Genomic DNA, 16,202 nt, shown 5'->3' on the forward strand with positions numbered 1-16,202 from the left:
ATAATTCGCTTAAAAGTATTCAACATCCCGGTCAGATACACTTTTCCCAAACTCTAAATTAATAAAAATCCCACGAACCCTGTTCCTCACCACCCTGCAAACTTGACGTCTTATTGGACTGTTACCAAAAATTTGAATTCCATATTCACCACGAATTCCGCGCGCAAACTTCGCGAATAACAGCTGATTCGGCTTTCCGGCCCCAGCTGAATACTTTCCAATTGGCTGATTGTCGGCAGTTGGCATTACTTGCATGACAGATCTTCGTTTTTTAGTGCATTGGACATTTTTTTCACTTTCGACTTTCGCTAGAACTATCGTCGTCAGCCCGATTTCTGCGAACGTCAGGTGCATGAGAAGTCGATCTGATCCACCTAAACGCAAAAGGGCATCGCTGTAAAGTATAAAATCGGAGTTCAGTGCAAGGCAGTGGCTTTCCCGTATCCGGGTCGTTGCATCTGTCAAATGTAAACAACGCTAGTGGCGTATGTGCCAGACCGCAAGTGTGTAATGTCCGCGATTTCGTTGTCAAGGTGAATTCCACTATCAGGCTGCGCTGTAATCCCACTCCACGCAGGGGGGGTTATGAGTGACGTTCTTGCCGCTTTGCGTTTGAACGTGAGAAAGGACCAAGTGCGCCGAGCTCGGAATTAAACTCCTCAACCTGAACCCAGGGCAACTAACGGAAGAATGGGTGACGACACTCCGTCGTCGTCGATGTCACAACCGTTGCCGCCAAAGTGTAGGATCTGCGACCAGGATACGGGCCTGCTTCGCTGCGCCAAGTGCAAGAGTGCGTACTATTGCTCCGCGAACCACCAGCACGACGACTGGCCTATGCACAAGTTGGAGTGTCGTCACTTGGCCAAACAGCGCAAGGACTCGGCCGCGGCCACCAGCAACAAACTGAACAACCTCTGGAGCATGATGTCCATCGCAACGTCCGATACCGAAGCTCTGAATCCTCAGGCTGAGTCGATGGCACCGAATCCAACCACAGCAACCTACAGTCTGCTGACCGAGAGTGACTCTGGTCACAGCCATCCGCACCTTCCCGAAAACCCGCTGGTGCGCCGAGACCCGAATCGCTTCGCCATCGACCTTGGAGCCGCCAGGTAAATTGCTCGTTTGGACCCCGCCGTTTTGTTTCTTGCAATGTTTACAGTGCGCCTCCCACCGAGAACGAACCCGGCCGCCGTTGAGTGTGCCGTGATGTTCTCGTCTCGGCTCGTCTGTGATAAGAGAGTGGCAGCAATCTTAGCCGAATGTTTGTTTTGAGAGTAGGAAAGTGACGATAACGTTCCAAACAATCTTGGCCGCGGACGGACGGTACGTACGCGGAGTCTTTGAACTAGCGCGAAAAGCGTACGTGACTAGTTGCGCTGGCGGGTATGGCTGGCAGGGTAGTGAGTGTCGGGCGGACGGGCAGGAAATCCCCCATAGTAATCGCACCCAGAGGTGGCGTCGTGCGGGTGATCGCACACTCGGCGCGACTTTCTTTATCGTTGCAAAAATCGACTGGCTCGCAATGCGCAATTTAGTGATTATTGTCAGGTTTCAGTAGGACACTGCCACGGTAACACACTTTCCGCTTCTGATCCATGCAGTCGCCCACGCTCGTCTATGCACCACTCTGAGCTGCTTCGACCCCACACCTGCCTGACTGGATCGTATGCAGAGGTCCTATCCCATAGTTTGGCACGCCGTTCGCAATTGTTTCGCGACTGCCAATAATGTCGGGCTGAAGACCCGGAAGATTTTTGGGCTACGTGCCAAATCGTACGTATTTTGCGATATCATCATATCATCTGGAGACGAGTAAAACGTTACAACCGATACTGCTTCTAATCGATCGAGTCGCGTCCGAAACTAGGCTCTCCGGCGTTGATAGATAAAACGAAACGTAACCGAGTCCCGCGCGCTATTATCGCTCCTATGTCGGTGCATACTTTTGCGAGTGCTTTCATCTCACTTTCCCGAGAAAGCGTCGGTGCTCGGGGCAGCCGTGTGCATTTCGCAATCGCTAATAAAATCTATAGAGAATGATAATTTGTCATAAATTGCCAGCGACGTGTTGAGCAACGCTCGTAAATGAAGTTGTAGCCCATGAATTGTTGTTACTTGCCAATAGCATTCCGCGGTTACAAGTGTTCCCCAGATTTCAAGTGCAGGCGATAGACAGACAGAACAAGAATGGATCGACGGAGAATGTTGGCGTAAGTGGATCGAATTTCGATATAGTAAAGTGTTTGGCCAGTGAAAAAACTGGAAAAACAAGAGGAACTAACGTGGGTCATGAACAAGTTCGAGCCGGGGCTGACAGTGTCAAGTTGGAGCTGTGTTTACTCTAGTGTTTATTTACCAACGCCATCGGGCATCTGATCAGTTTCGCTTTGGATGTAAATAGTCGAGGCTAATCGCACGCCAATCTCCTTCTCAAAATGATCGAAAGTGTGACCGAATTTCCACTGCGAAACAGACATTTCGTCCCCGCCTGGGAGTTACCAAAGGCGAATAACATCTTCAGCCCCCATTTTTTTGGATCCTCCTGTTTTGTGCTAAGAATAGCTTGAATTCACGTTAATTATGATTTGCAATTTGCATTCCAGTTTGCCGATTCCACGTAAGAAGCTAAATCAGCCGTTTCTGTCGCGGCTGATGCTAATGAGAGGAGTTACTGTAGCAGCAAATGTTGTCATGCGGACTATTGACTTGCCGGTTAAATGGTTTTTTAATCGTCTACGGGTTCACTTGTTAGTCGTGCCTCACAATAAAACTGACCTTGTAGAGGTTTTCGATGTCTGTTCGGAATATTTCAGTTTTTTGGCACTTTGATGTTTGAAAAAGGGGTTGATACCCCTTTGTTGACTAAGAGAACAGTCAATAAAACCAGAGGTCGGTCTTGGGGTTATTATTTACTCACAGCCAACACTTACTACCAACAGCCTTTGCGACCTCCCAAACTGCCTACATGACTTGAAAATGGTAACGTGATAATTCGACCGTCCTAGACCGTCACTTGATGTCCTTAGAACTCCCCATTTACACCTTTGCCCCTGACCTTCTGGTTTACCTATGCAAGCGCACTTGAATGATGACCGCATCGTGTGCGAATTCTGTGAATTTGTAGCAAATTAGTCTGTCAGTAGGGCGTCGTCCCCGCTGCATTCAATCCACAATGGCGTGGCGAAAATCAGAATAATCAATAATGAGCCCCGAAATGAGTTTTTCTTAATCATAATTTCTGTTTGCCTAGAATGTCTACGTGCTCCGGGTGTCGTCTGAGCAGTGTCAACAAGGGACGACCGAAAGTAGGAAAAATTTTCGGTTAAATTCGGTTCAATTGATACAATAATGAAGCAGCGAAGAGTCATTTCTGCTGACTATAAATATTCAACGGACAAAAATATCTTCTTAGGAAGTAATCAGTTTTCGGTAAGACGCGTGTACCACATTAGGAGGCGGTGACTTAATTCAGGAGGTTCTTCTGCTACTGATGATTGTGATCATTCATGAGGGCCGTTCTCTTGGATTTTAAGCTGGCTATGGAAGTAGATAATGATGGAGTTACGAACGAACTTTCAGATTGGATCTCTCTTTTCGGGCTTTGGCAATGTCTGATGCTAAGCAAATTACTGATATTGGTTCAGATGTCTATTTTATTCAGTTCCAATTCAGTAGTACCTACGCTCCTGGTTGTTTTCTTATTGCTTATGAATGAAACTTCGCGGAATGCGGTTTTGTATGTCTTCACCGTTGTTAAGATACGGAATCCGTTCTGGCCACTTCCAAGATGGAAACGTTTTTATTGCCAAACAAACTTTAAGTTTGCCCGAATCAATAGGATGGATGATCTGTGAATGAAACTATTAATTCAAGAGGGTAACATGACAGTTCATAGAGCAAGAATTGGGTGTGGTTTGGAAAATATCAGTTTCAATCGCTGGTCTTCAATCCTTTTCACTCGGCCGAACATACATTTTGGTATCAGCCTTCCTCTATGGTGCTTGGTTCCAACTCAATAAAGTGTTTATAAATGCAAATATTTTGATGACTGAAGCAGTCTTTGTTCCGCAGATCATGTAAGCTGAAAGCTGAATCATCAGATCTGTCTGAATTAAACTCCTTATCGTTTTTTTTTTCATTCAAAGAACATGCTTTTCACGAATGTGCTTCGATTTTTACATGTATTTCAACAATGATTTCGCTTCATATTTGACAATTTCCACTTTGATATTTTTTTTCTTTGAGTTTTCGACTAAGAGTTAATTCATAGTAAAAGCGACTAAAACCGATAGAAACTTGTGAACTGAGTAACCTACGAACCGACTGAATTCTAATGGAAGTTATACACGCCATGAAAAAGGACGGTTTTATGGTGAATATTATTTTACTATCGAATATGGACAAGAATTGGTTTTTAGAATGTGCGCTGGTTCACGCTTCGATATAAACATCAGGGTTCCCAAGAATATCTTGAATGAACTAAGTAAATGACACTTTTTTCTTGCGGTACTGTTTTGTTTGCAAAGCAAAGCCTTATTAAAATCGGTTCAATATCTGTCTTTTTTTTGGCTGGGGGAAATCCACTATGGATATGCATCTGGAATCTAGGACACGCATGCCGGACTCTTACCGACTAAAACCTCCCATATTTTCTCCGCACTTTCCCGCGGGGCCACCGTTTCGGTATTGCTTCACGGGGCTGTTCACTCCAGATGAGCTGCTACCGCTTTGCGTGGCGTTAATTGCTGGTGGTTCCGTTTCACCAGTGCAACTACCGCGTCCCACGCTGTATTTGATTGCACCATATACGTTATCAGATTTTCCACCGGTAAACGGGTATTTACCTCTGTTTTAAGCTTTCTCCTTGAACTTTTAAATCTGGGGCAGGCGAAGAAAACGTGTTCTGTCTGCATTTTCGCCTGTACCTTTACATGTAGGACAATCGGGCGATTCATCTAGACCGAACCTAAAGGGGTAACTCCTGTATCCACCGTGTCCGGTTAAGAACTGAGTCAGATCGTAACTCGTCTTACCGTGGTACCACATAGTCCACATGCTTATGCCTGGGATAAGACTGTATGTCCACCGGCGATTCTCCGCCTGGTCCCATGTTGTTTGCCATGCAGTCAGTGCCCGCAAATGCTCACTTTGCTTGTTTGGGCTCGCTTTCCGATTTTCGTACAGACGACTTGTCTCATCGGTTAGAATATCTACCGGGATCATCCTCGCAATCACGCATGCTGCCTCATAAGATGTTGTTCGGTAGGCGCAACATGTTCAGAGAGCGCTTAATCGATATGCAGCTTGAAGCTGTCTGCGATTTTCTCTGATTTTTATCGCCGACGCCTACACTGGTGCCGCATATAAAAGTACAGAGCTGACAACTCCCGATAAAAGTAATCGTTGACTGTGCTTAGGGCCGCTTATATTTGGAAGCATCCTTGCCAGTGTTGAGCTGATAGTCGCCGCTTTCTGCCCAGTAAGCTTTAAGTGGGGTTTAAAGCTCAGCTTGGATTCGGAGTTACTCCTAGGTATTTTAGCGTTGGTTGAGAGCTAACAACATGCGCCTCGATGCGAATTTCAACAGTTTTCTGTTTCCGCCGCTTTGCAAAGAGCACCATTTCCGTCTTGTGTTCGGCAAGTTCCAGTCCGTGGTCTTTAAGCCAAGATTTGATCGTCCGTATAGTCTCGTTCAAATATATCTGTACTTCATCGGGGTGATTGGATGTTATAATCACTCCAACGTCATTTGCGAATCCGACGACAACGGCTTGTTTACCTACTGGAAGCCGAAAAAACGCCATTATACATTAAGTTCCATAGCAGAGGGGCCAGAACAGACCCCTGCAGAACTCCTGCCGTTATTACATACATCTTCGATCCTTCGTCCGTATCATAAAATAGCTTCCGCTGCCGGAAGTAATCGAAGATTATTTTTAGTATGTATTTTGGTGGTGTGGATCCATCCTCCGAAACTACCCAACCGAAAAATCTGAAAAAAATTACGAAGCTGCCTTGTGGTAGTAGACCGACATTTGCCTCCACAAAGGCGTTCACTTTTAAGATGGGTACCGATTTTAGATGGAATTTCAACTTCGAAAGGATTATCAGTGCTATGCAGCTTTCCGAGGAACGTCTGGAACGGAATGCTGTTTAGCTCTCTCGTCATGGCTTGTTGAATCGCCTCTACCGACGTGTTATGTTTCCCTTTGAACGTCGATTATATCCTTGGGAGTAGAAAAAAGTCTAGCAGAGCAAAATCGTGACTGCAGAAGGTTAGATGGTGAGTGAGGTAACGTTGTCACCCTTATACTGGCGAAGATACTACCACTACGCCGAACGATATGTGGTTCGCAGTTTTGTGAGGACTTCCAAATAAAAACATCATTTGTATGATTAGTACGAACTCTTTATCAATGACTCCATGTCCACCAAAAAAACATTTGCTCATTTGTGCTTTAAAGGGGTGTGCCATTCTGAGTTTTGTCGCTTGCGGTTCGGATTATACTCACCTACGTCTCGTCATTTAGTATAACCCATTACCGCTCTGCTTATGATGACGGGGCTCTGATTGTGGTCTCCAAATCAATCCGCATCCGAAGAGAACCCTGAGATTGTGCCTACACGGTGGGTACTCACGTTAAATTCGCAAAATTTCAAAAACTTGGGTTGAGGGATGCTCAAGTCATCAGCAATTATTCTATTGCTCATCCTACAATCACCTAAACTTTTTTTTTCGCAAAACATTTTCGTCGGTTACTGGTCTTTCTCTATCCTTTCACTTATGCCACTAAAAAAAACCCGATCTGTTCATGGCAATATCACGGCCGCCTTAATCATATCGTGAGTCTCGTTGCCCGTTGCACTAGGTTTTACACTAAAATAATCACGTATCGCTGTTGCAGTGAATGAAGCTTCGTGACGAGAGGGGTCACAAGCGAACTTGCTCTATTCAATCGCCGGAACCGATATCCGATTCAGCAATCCAAATATCCTCCTCTACGGATGCCACGCGTGTAGATTACCTCTCGTTCGCACGGGGAAAAACAGTGCTACTATCAGAACAGATCCCTGTATATTCTTACTGGCTTAACAGCGATAATGAAAGACTATCGCGGTTTCTCTGAATGTGAATTGTTTGAATCTGTCACAAGGTTCCAACAGAGCGACATTTTTTTGACATTTTATTTTCATTACAATAATTAGGTTGGTGGCCAATCTCTTGCTTGCATTACTGCAACTCGTAAGTCTAGTTTAACATTTTTCCTCCTGCCATTGCAGTAAGAGTTTTATGAACAATTACATAGCTGTGGTAGTTAAATAACAGACATTTTACAATATATTTATGGGTTTTTTGCAATATATTTATGGATTTATCAATTTATGATAGTTGTCGGATCTACTGCAATTGGGTTGTCCAAACCTTGTGTTGATGGGGAATTTACGTTTAATGTTTCAGCGTCTTGGCATCTGTAATCAACGGTTTTACTGGTTAGCCCGTTGTTTCTGGCGAGGGAGGGTATCCCTTTCCTACCGCAGCAAGTGTTTGTACTAGTCGCATATTTCTTGTTGAGCCTCGGTCTGTAGTCTTTATAAAGCTGATACGCGAGTGAAGTTCCAATGGATGAAGTAGTACCAGCAAAGTAGTTTCGATTTGGTATGATGTTATATCTACCCGATTTACGATGGACATGTTGATGATTTTTCCCGCATTAACTTCTTTCGTTTGAGATCCTCCCATTTTTCCAGTATGTACTACTAGACGGCGGCTAAGATTAAGCCAAATTAACCAACTGGGGTGGGTCTGTTCCTTTTAAGCAGCTGTATTTATGCGATATAAGAAAGCTTTTGGCCGATTTATTTGAATGGTTGCGCAGTCATTTTATGTAGCTTTGGCTTCGTATAGCACATTCTTCGTGGACAGTGCTAATATTGGTATCACGTTGTATTATTATATTGTTAACGTAGCGAGGTGTCCCAAGTATTGATCTAATCATCTTTGTTCGGATTCGCTGGACTATTGCAAGATTGGACTTTCCGATTAATGCCCAAAGCTGTATCCTATAGGACTAAATTGGCTTCGGCAGCATTTTTGCGTTAAGGTTCAGTTTAAATCTTCTATTTAATAGCCAATACTTTAGTTTACTGAATGCAAGTTTGACTTGGTCCCTTTTTTTCTGGATATGAGTCTTCCAGTTCAGCTTCCTATCCAGGTGTATTCATAGGTATCTCATTATTTTTACCTGCTTTATTGTTTTATTGTTGATGCTAATTGGTCTGCAATTGTGCTTCCTTAGAGTAAATGCAATTTGCTCTGTTTTGCGCTCGATGATCTTGATGTACCATCTGGTGAACCAATCCATGACCTTGTTAACATGTTCTTTGAGCTAGCTGTAGAGAATCTGGCAGAAGCTTTAGGAAGACTTGAGGTTATTTTGTACTTTAGGCCTTGGTGCCATACCTTATCAAACCCTTGAGCCACGTCTAGTAATATACCAAGACATATTTTCTTTTGTTCGAGGGCTGTTTTGATTTTGTTTACTATTTTGTGTACTTGTTCCCTGGTGGAGTGTTTCTCTCGAAATCCAAGCTGGTTTTCTGGAATAAAATTTTTGTTTGTTATTATTGGCATTAACTTATCTAGCAGAAACCTTTCGAAGATCTTGGAAAGGACTGGAAAGAGACTAATTGGTCTGTATGATACCACTTTTCCTTGCTTTCGGGATATCTATTATCTTAGCGTCTTTCCAGTTTGCCGGATAGTAGCTATTTTTGAGGATTCCGTTAAAGATGTATAGTATAGCGGTTCTGTTTTAATGGCAGTTTTTTTATTAACCTACCGGTTATCAAGTCATGTCCGGGGGTTCTGTTGGTGTTCACTTCTTGAAGCTTCCGGTTCAGAGAGGCGAAGGAGAAATTGAGTTGCCCAACGTTATTCGTATATTGTCTGCACGTGGTAGTTCTAAGTTTGTGAGTTCTTTTCTGTTTGGAGTGAAGGCTTCGGCAAGATGCTGAGCAAAAGCCTCAGCTTTGTCCTCATTGCTCATAACCCATTTACTCTTAGCATCCTTGATAAGGGTGTCAATCGGCATTGGTTTTTTAATGCAGGGACATCGCTCAGAGTTATTATTGTTGGTGAGTGGTCATAGGTATGAGTTGACGTTTTTTGTAACTCCAAAGTCGATTATATCGGGAATTTTGTTGGGGTCAGAAGGCCAGTAGGTGGGCGAACCCCCTGTTATCCAATGTACGTTGATTTAAGTAACTTTTTTCCTTTAAGGGTGGGAGCCCCAGTGGGGGGATTTGGCGTTATAGTCTCCTACTGCAATGAATCTGGTTCCTAGTGAGTTAAACAGTTCATCGAATTTCGCTGATATTTTTTGCCTGGGAAGGGAATACATTGCAGCGACGCAGATATGACCAAAACGATTTTGAATGTTAATTGCTATGTAATGGATATTTTGCAGTTGTCTGCAGACAATTTGGAAATGTTTAATCTGGTTTCTTAGAAAGATTGACGTGCCTCCATCTTATGGTTTATCTTCGGAGTATGTGGTATTGTAGCACGTAAAACCATGGATTTTGGGATTGTTGTTGGTGGTGAGGTGGGTTTCTGATATAAGCATGATATCAATTTGCTTGGTATTTAAGGAAGCTTCTAATTCCGTTTCATGGTTATTTTTACCGTTGGCATTCCAATGTGCTATTTTAAGGGTGATCTTGGTTTGGCTAGTTTGGCTAGTATCTCTGTTTGACTGGTGAAAATGGACTGCATCTGCTGCATGGTAATGGTTAATTGCTGTATTTGCTACCTAAGGTTATTAGAATTTCACTTTGTTGTGAGTTGCTGCTATTGTCAGGGGGCTTCTGACTACTTCTGCGTATGTAGCGCTATAAGCATAGCTCAGCACAGAATTTTAGGGGATTTTAAGGGATACTGCTAAGTTTAGGCTTCGAGTAGTGATTATATAGCAAAAGAAGACCGTATTGATGCATGTTATCTCGATAAACGAACATCAAACATTGCGCTCATTCATTGTATCATCCAAGAATATTTAAATAAGTTTAAGGGAAAGGGATTTGTGGCTTTCAATTACCACTTCCCGTTTATCATTTTTCAACCCAAATAAATGTTATTGCTAATCGCCTCTCCCTTTTAATCATTGTCCATTCTTTGTTTTCAGACTTCTTTGTGGTTTGATTTTGTAATTTTTTGTTAATGGTTATGAAGTAGTGCTCAGTAACCTTCGTGGAGGCCATCAGAATTGGCTCTCAAGTTGTATCTCACTTTTGCTCTGTTGTTTTTGGTCATTGGCCATCCTCAAACTGCGGGTTGCCTTGTATGTCATAATCTGCAAAGGGGTTGTCGCCTTTTCTTAATGTGTCATTTATCTATTGCAACTCCCGCTTTCTGTTTAATACGTCCAATGGTATCTGACTTGTATGCCGACCAAGTTCTTCATTATTTCGTGTCTTATGCCAGATCACCCCGATGACACGATGCGGACATGAATGGATAAACATTTTCGAGCCTTTGAGTAGCAGGGACCGGTACCTGCACTAGTCAAATATAGCAACTCGGAGAGAATACTGCCGCGGAGCTACCTCAACTTACTGTTGATGTTGAGATAGTTGCATTTTTAAATTTTGGACACAACAGTGGAGACGTATTCAGGTTTGCTAATACGTCTAGCGAATTCAAGCTCGGTGCTGCTGCCGGCAGAATTAACGCTTCCTAGATAGATAAATTTTTCGAGACCTTCGATATTTGTCCGTTAATGAAAATATGAAGAGTGCGATGACCCGTCAGATGATGCAGCACGTAACATTTTGGCAAGAAATATTGAAGGTTGAGTTTTAATCTTCATTGCGCACACAAAAATCAAACATGAAAGTTTACTATTTTCATAGACATATGCATACAAATTAAAAACAACCTTGAAAAGAATTATCGGACGGTGCTGGTTGGCTAATATGCACACCTCACTGAAATAGACCGACAATATTTCATCACTGTCGCTCTGCGTCGGTGGAAATATATTAGCTTATTAAAAGAGTTGTTGCGATTTTCAAAATTTAAATTCAAATGCATACACATCTTTGCTTAAACGAAACTTTATTAATCGAAACGAACAACTACAATCAATGCAGTTTCATCAACATAGGGGAAACATGTTTATTAATTATAGTTATGTACAAATGTACAAATTTCTTAATTCTGGAAGTGATAAAGGTATTAATGTCATTTTTGTCATCGCCTTAGTTTCGAAAGAGTGTCTGACGAAAAAGTTTAATGAGTATGATGGTTGAGGCAGAGCCAACTCGTTAAACTTTTTCATAGTTGGTTCTGCGTGTGTAGTGAAGAATTATCTTCTCTGTTTGTCTCATTTTCATTGAGGAAGCTGCCATAAATAAGGCCGGATGCAGACCACGATACAGTCATGATCTGCAATGCAAGTTCGGCTTCGCAAAACGCATTGGAGCTCGCCACAGTTTAACCATTGAACAGGCGGCATTAGCTGTCGTGAATGGATTCACTTCTCACTACAATGCAAGATATAAGAACACGCAACTTCAAAACGACGATGAGCTTTTTTGTTCCGACATGTGTTTTGAAAATATCGTATATGTTAACCTTAATTTTGGGAAGCACAACTTTACGTGAATTGACTTCGATAAGGCTAAAACTTCCTTAATAATAATTGACTAGTTCTGCATCGTAGCTTTTTGTTTACTGTCCCAACTATAATCCTTGTTTTCCGTGTTGTTTCCAAGAAGAGAATATTATGATTCCGCTAATATATCCTTGGATTTTGCTCTAATCATTTTTTTTTCTAAACAGGACCTCGAATTGTAGCTTGTTATTCCACACCTCATATCTTCAGATGATCTGGACTTTCGAGATTTCGCGCCATGTATACTTCTGAACTTCAATTCACTTCTATAATTGCACAAGAGGCCAATCCAGTATTTTCATAAATCCACTAAATGTAACTTTTATTCGTAATGTGATCTGAGTTAAAATTGAATAGTATGTCAGTTGACATCTTGCCGAGCAAATTCGTATCGTTGTGCTTGGAACCATTTTCTTGAATAACTTCTATAGACAAAATAATCATGCTCAGGAATTACGTAGGAGGTAGCCTTGGTCTTACTCTTTATTGTCCGATAAGCAATCTGTTTATGGTAATTATGCTAATCTTCTGATAACTTGCATGTCGATCGTTGTCACGACAATCTCAAAGCTCATTTGGATGTTTCTATCTGCAATACAGTGCCTTTCATTATCACTACCGAGGGGGGAGTAGAATCAGAGAATTCAGAGATTTTGGTTTAAGTTTTCCACATAAGGTCTTCCTTTTGTCAGTAATGATATTTTGGAGATACTATGCAAATATGGTGATGTGTTGATAAAAATTCATATTTTCAGTGGTTGCGTTATGCAAAAAAACGTTGCACAACTTATTGACACAATTCTAGTCGATACTACAAACCGTGTTGGAAGTACTATTTTTCATTTTCCATTACAAAGTTTCAAGGAAGTTTTTTGCTGAATTTTTCGCAATTTTTGGTTATTCTTCAATTTGTGTGCGTGAGCATTGGAAGCCGAACTGTTTGGTAAAGAGGCGTTGAATTGATGTTTTGGAGATAATTTCAATTAAGAATATATACCTGATCTGATGATATCTTCTGTTACCGTAAATTTCGGTTGGTCAGCATGTTGGTGGTCATTTGTGAGTCTACGACCATCCTTAGTGCCGCTCGTAGATTCTATCTTGGGATGAATACCTATCGCCGTATATCTGCTTCCCCAATTAAAATATCTCGGTAAAAGTTTAAAATAGAATTTCTTTTTTTTTTTGTTCCATGTTCACTTTTGCCCCATTGCAACAATTCCAGATTTATTCTGGCATTTGACATTCCAACCTTTTGCCGTTTCGTAACTTTCTGGATGACCTAATGCCGTCATTTGAACACTTTTTAAGAGTTAAATACTTTATCTTTTTATGATATTAAATTATATATATATATTATATACAACATGAAATTAAATTAATATTAATTGCCGCAAAAGCCAATCTCGAAGACAGAAGACTCTCTATTATTTTCTTTTACGTCCTGCCGTCAAGTCATGGCACTCTGGTCTCCATTCCTGTGGCGAGGTCTAAACTGAGTGGAGAGCGTCGTTGGCGTCATCTGTACGCTCGCATTCGCGACATACGAAATAAATTTCGAATGCCGCGAATCTTGCCGCGTCACATCATTCCGCCCCCAGATGAAACCGAGGGGTTTCAGCGACTGAATCCGGAACTGTCTTCCCCATCAGTTCTTGAAGTGAACGCGCCGTGGTTTGGGGGTACACACGGGCTTCAGTCTGGACAGGGAGACCGCCTTTTTGTGTCCACCGATCTCGAGCTGGAAGAAATGTTTTCCCCGCTCGAGAACGCGGTAGGGGCCTTCATAAGGAGGCTACAGCGGCTTCCAGACAGCATCCGTCCTGACCAGGACGTGCGTACACGTGTCCAGTTCCTTGGGCGCACAGACAGATGCGGACGAGTGTTGGGTGGGAGGAGTGGCCTTGATGCGTCGGAGATTGTCTCTCAGCAGACGCATCAACCCCGACTATGTGAGACCCGATCTCTTGTCGAAGACCGGATCACTTGGGAGTCTCGGGTTCTGCTTCTTCTGGCAGCCGTTGAGCTTCTCTAGGCAGTTGAACCCCGCTCAACGCAATTACAGTACCTACGATCGTGAACTGCTCGCCGCGTACTTGAGCATCAAATACATCGGCTTCTCCCTTGAAGGCAGGCCATTCACAGTGTTCACGGACCATAGGCCTCTCACATATGCTTTGAAGCAAAAGCCCGACAAAGCGTTCCCTCGTCGAATAAAAATTTAAAACTTTATCTGTATAAGGTCCAACTGTTGAAAGAGTTAAATCCTGGTGGGACTTCAATTAATTTACCAGGAACTAAGCGCTTTTCAACATTCAACATTTTATTTTCGAAAACCTGAAATGCAAGTAACAGGAATCCTTGTACTCGCCTAGAAGCGCTCTTCGGAATGTCATGGCAGCCCGAGGAATAATTTACTTGTATTTTTTTTAGCCGAAAATAAGCGGAAGTTATAGGGATGCTAGATGACTTGTTGTTACTGGAACTCTAAGACTTTTCTGATTTAAACCAAACAACATTACTTTACTAACGCATATGGCCAAGTTACACAGGTCCAATATGACATTGCCGCGAATTCGTGAAGTTTTTCCTGGTGAAACTGATATAAATTGGTTCTATCCTGATTTGATCCCTCTCGACTTTTTCTTGTGTACGTCAATAATCCGATTTCCCTGTCGCATTTGGGAGAAAATGTTACGAAATAACAGTCATCATGGAATTTCTACGATAAGGCTACATGGCTTGTTCCTTTAAATGTGTGCCGCAAAGGTTATGCGTTTACATTTAGATTCAATTAACTCCTAAACTGTATAATTTAACAAATATCATCATCATCAACGGCGCAACAACCGGTATCCGGTCTAGGCTTGCCTTAATAAGGAACCCCATGCATTCCGGTTTTGCGCTGAGGTCCACCAATTCGATATCCCTAAAAGCTGTCTGGAGTCCTGACTTACGCCATCGCTCCATCTCAGGCAGGGTCTTCCTCGTCTTCTTTTTCTACCATAGATGTTTCCCTTATAGATTTTTCAGGTGGGATCATCCTCATCGATATGGATTAAGTGACCCGCCCACCGTAATCCACAACTTGACGGTCATGGTATCGCTCATAGATTTCGTCGTTATGTAGGCTACGGAATCGTCCATCCTCATGTAGGGGGCCAAAAATTCTTGGAAGGATTCTTCTCTCGAACGCGGCCAAGAGTTCGCAATTTTTCTTGCTGCAAGTCTCCGAAGAATACATGAGGACTGGCAAGATCATTGTCTTGTACAGTAAGAGCTTTGACCCTATGGTGAGACTTTTCGAGCAAAACAGTTTTTGTAAGCTGAAATCGTCTCGACCTCAGATAGGAGAAATTATCAACGGCCTCCAAGTTGTAGTCTCCTATCCTTATTCTTCCCGTTTGACCAGTGTTTGATGCTGTTGGTTGGTTGGTTTTTGGTGCTGACGTTGCCGCCATGTATTTTGTCTTGTCTTCATTGACGTGCAGTCCAAGATCTCGCGCCGCCCGCTCAGTTTGGATAAGGCTGTTTGTACGTCTCGGGTCGTTCTTCCCATGATGTCGATATCGTCATCATAAGCCAGTAGTTGGGTGGACTCAGAGAGGACCGTACCCCTCGCATTTACCTCAGCATCACAGATCATTTTCTCCAGGGCCAGGTTAAAGAGGACGGATGATGGGGCATCCCCTTGTCTTAGACTATTGTTGATGTCGAATGGTCTTGAGAGTGATCCTGCTGCTTTTATCTGGCCTCGCACATTGGTCAGGGTCAACCTAGTCAGCCTTATTAATTTCGCCGGGATACCGAATTCTCTCATGGCCGTGTACAGTTTTTACCCAGGCTATGCTATCATAGGCGGCTTCAAAGTTGATGGTCTAACTGATGTCCACATTCCAACAGTTTTTCCATGGTTTGCCATCTGAACTGTTGCTGATTTGCCTGGAGTGAAGCCTTTTTGGTATGGGCCAATGATGTTCTGAGCATATTGGGCTATCTGACCTAGCAAGATAGCGGAGAATCTCTTATAGATGGTACTCAGCAACGTGATATCTCCCTTTTTATGTATGGGACATATAATGCCTCTTTGCCAGTCGTCAGGTATTGATTCGCGGTCCCACCTTGAGCACAAGCTGGTGAACCACTTGGTGTAATTGGTCGCTTCCATATTCAACCAATTCGGCTGTAATTTCATCGGCTCGTGGCGACTTATGATTTTTAAGCCGATGAATTGCACGGACTGTTTCTTCTATACTTGGTGGTGGCAGTATTTGTCTGTCGTCTTCAGTTGGCGTGACCTTCAACTCGCCGATTTTCTGGTTGTTCAGTACTTCATCAAAGTACTCAACCCATCTCTCCAATATGCCCATTCTGTCGGAAATCAGATTTCCCTCTTTGTCTCGGCAGGATGAACATCGAGGTGTGTAAGGCGTCATCCTGCTGACTTGTTGGTAAAACTTGCGCACCTGGTGCGGTTGCCTCCTGTACTTTTCGAGTTCACAGGTCTGTTGGTTCTCCCAA

The 16,202-nt window shown here is 42.8% G+C and overlaps 1 protein-coding gene across 2 annotated transcripts in view; it reads left to right on the forward strand.

The window, feature by feature from the left end:
• The first annotated feature begins 153 nt into the window (after window positions 1-153).
• The window catches only part of LOC119658841 (egl nine homolog 1), a 30,318-nt gene continuing 14,269 nt past the window's right edge, over window positions 154-16,202 (forward strand). The window contains exon 1 of one of the 2 annotated variants that reach the window (XM_038066586.1): window positions 154-1,115. In XM_038066586.1, the coding sequence (XP_037922514.1) occupies window positions 691-1,115 (425 nt within the window). In that variant the 5' untranslated portion in view covers window positions 154-690. Of the gene's footprint in view, window positions 1,116-1,195; window positions 2,217-16,202 lie in introns of those variants that run through there. The other variant, XM_038066587.1, reaches the window with a different exon arrangement.

The sequence above is a fragment of the Hermetia illucens genome, chromosome 6, assembly GCF_905115235.1.
Source record: "Hermetia illucens chromosome 6, iHerIll2.2.curated.20191125, whole genome shotgun sequence".
NCBI classification, from domain to species: Eukaryota; Metazoa; Arthropoda; class Insecta; order Diptera; family Stratiomyidae; genus Hermetia; species Hermetia illucens.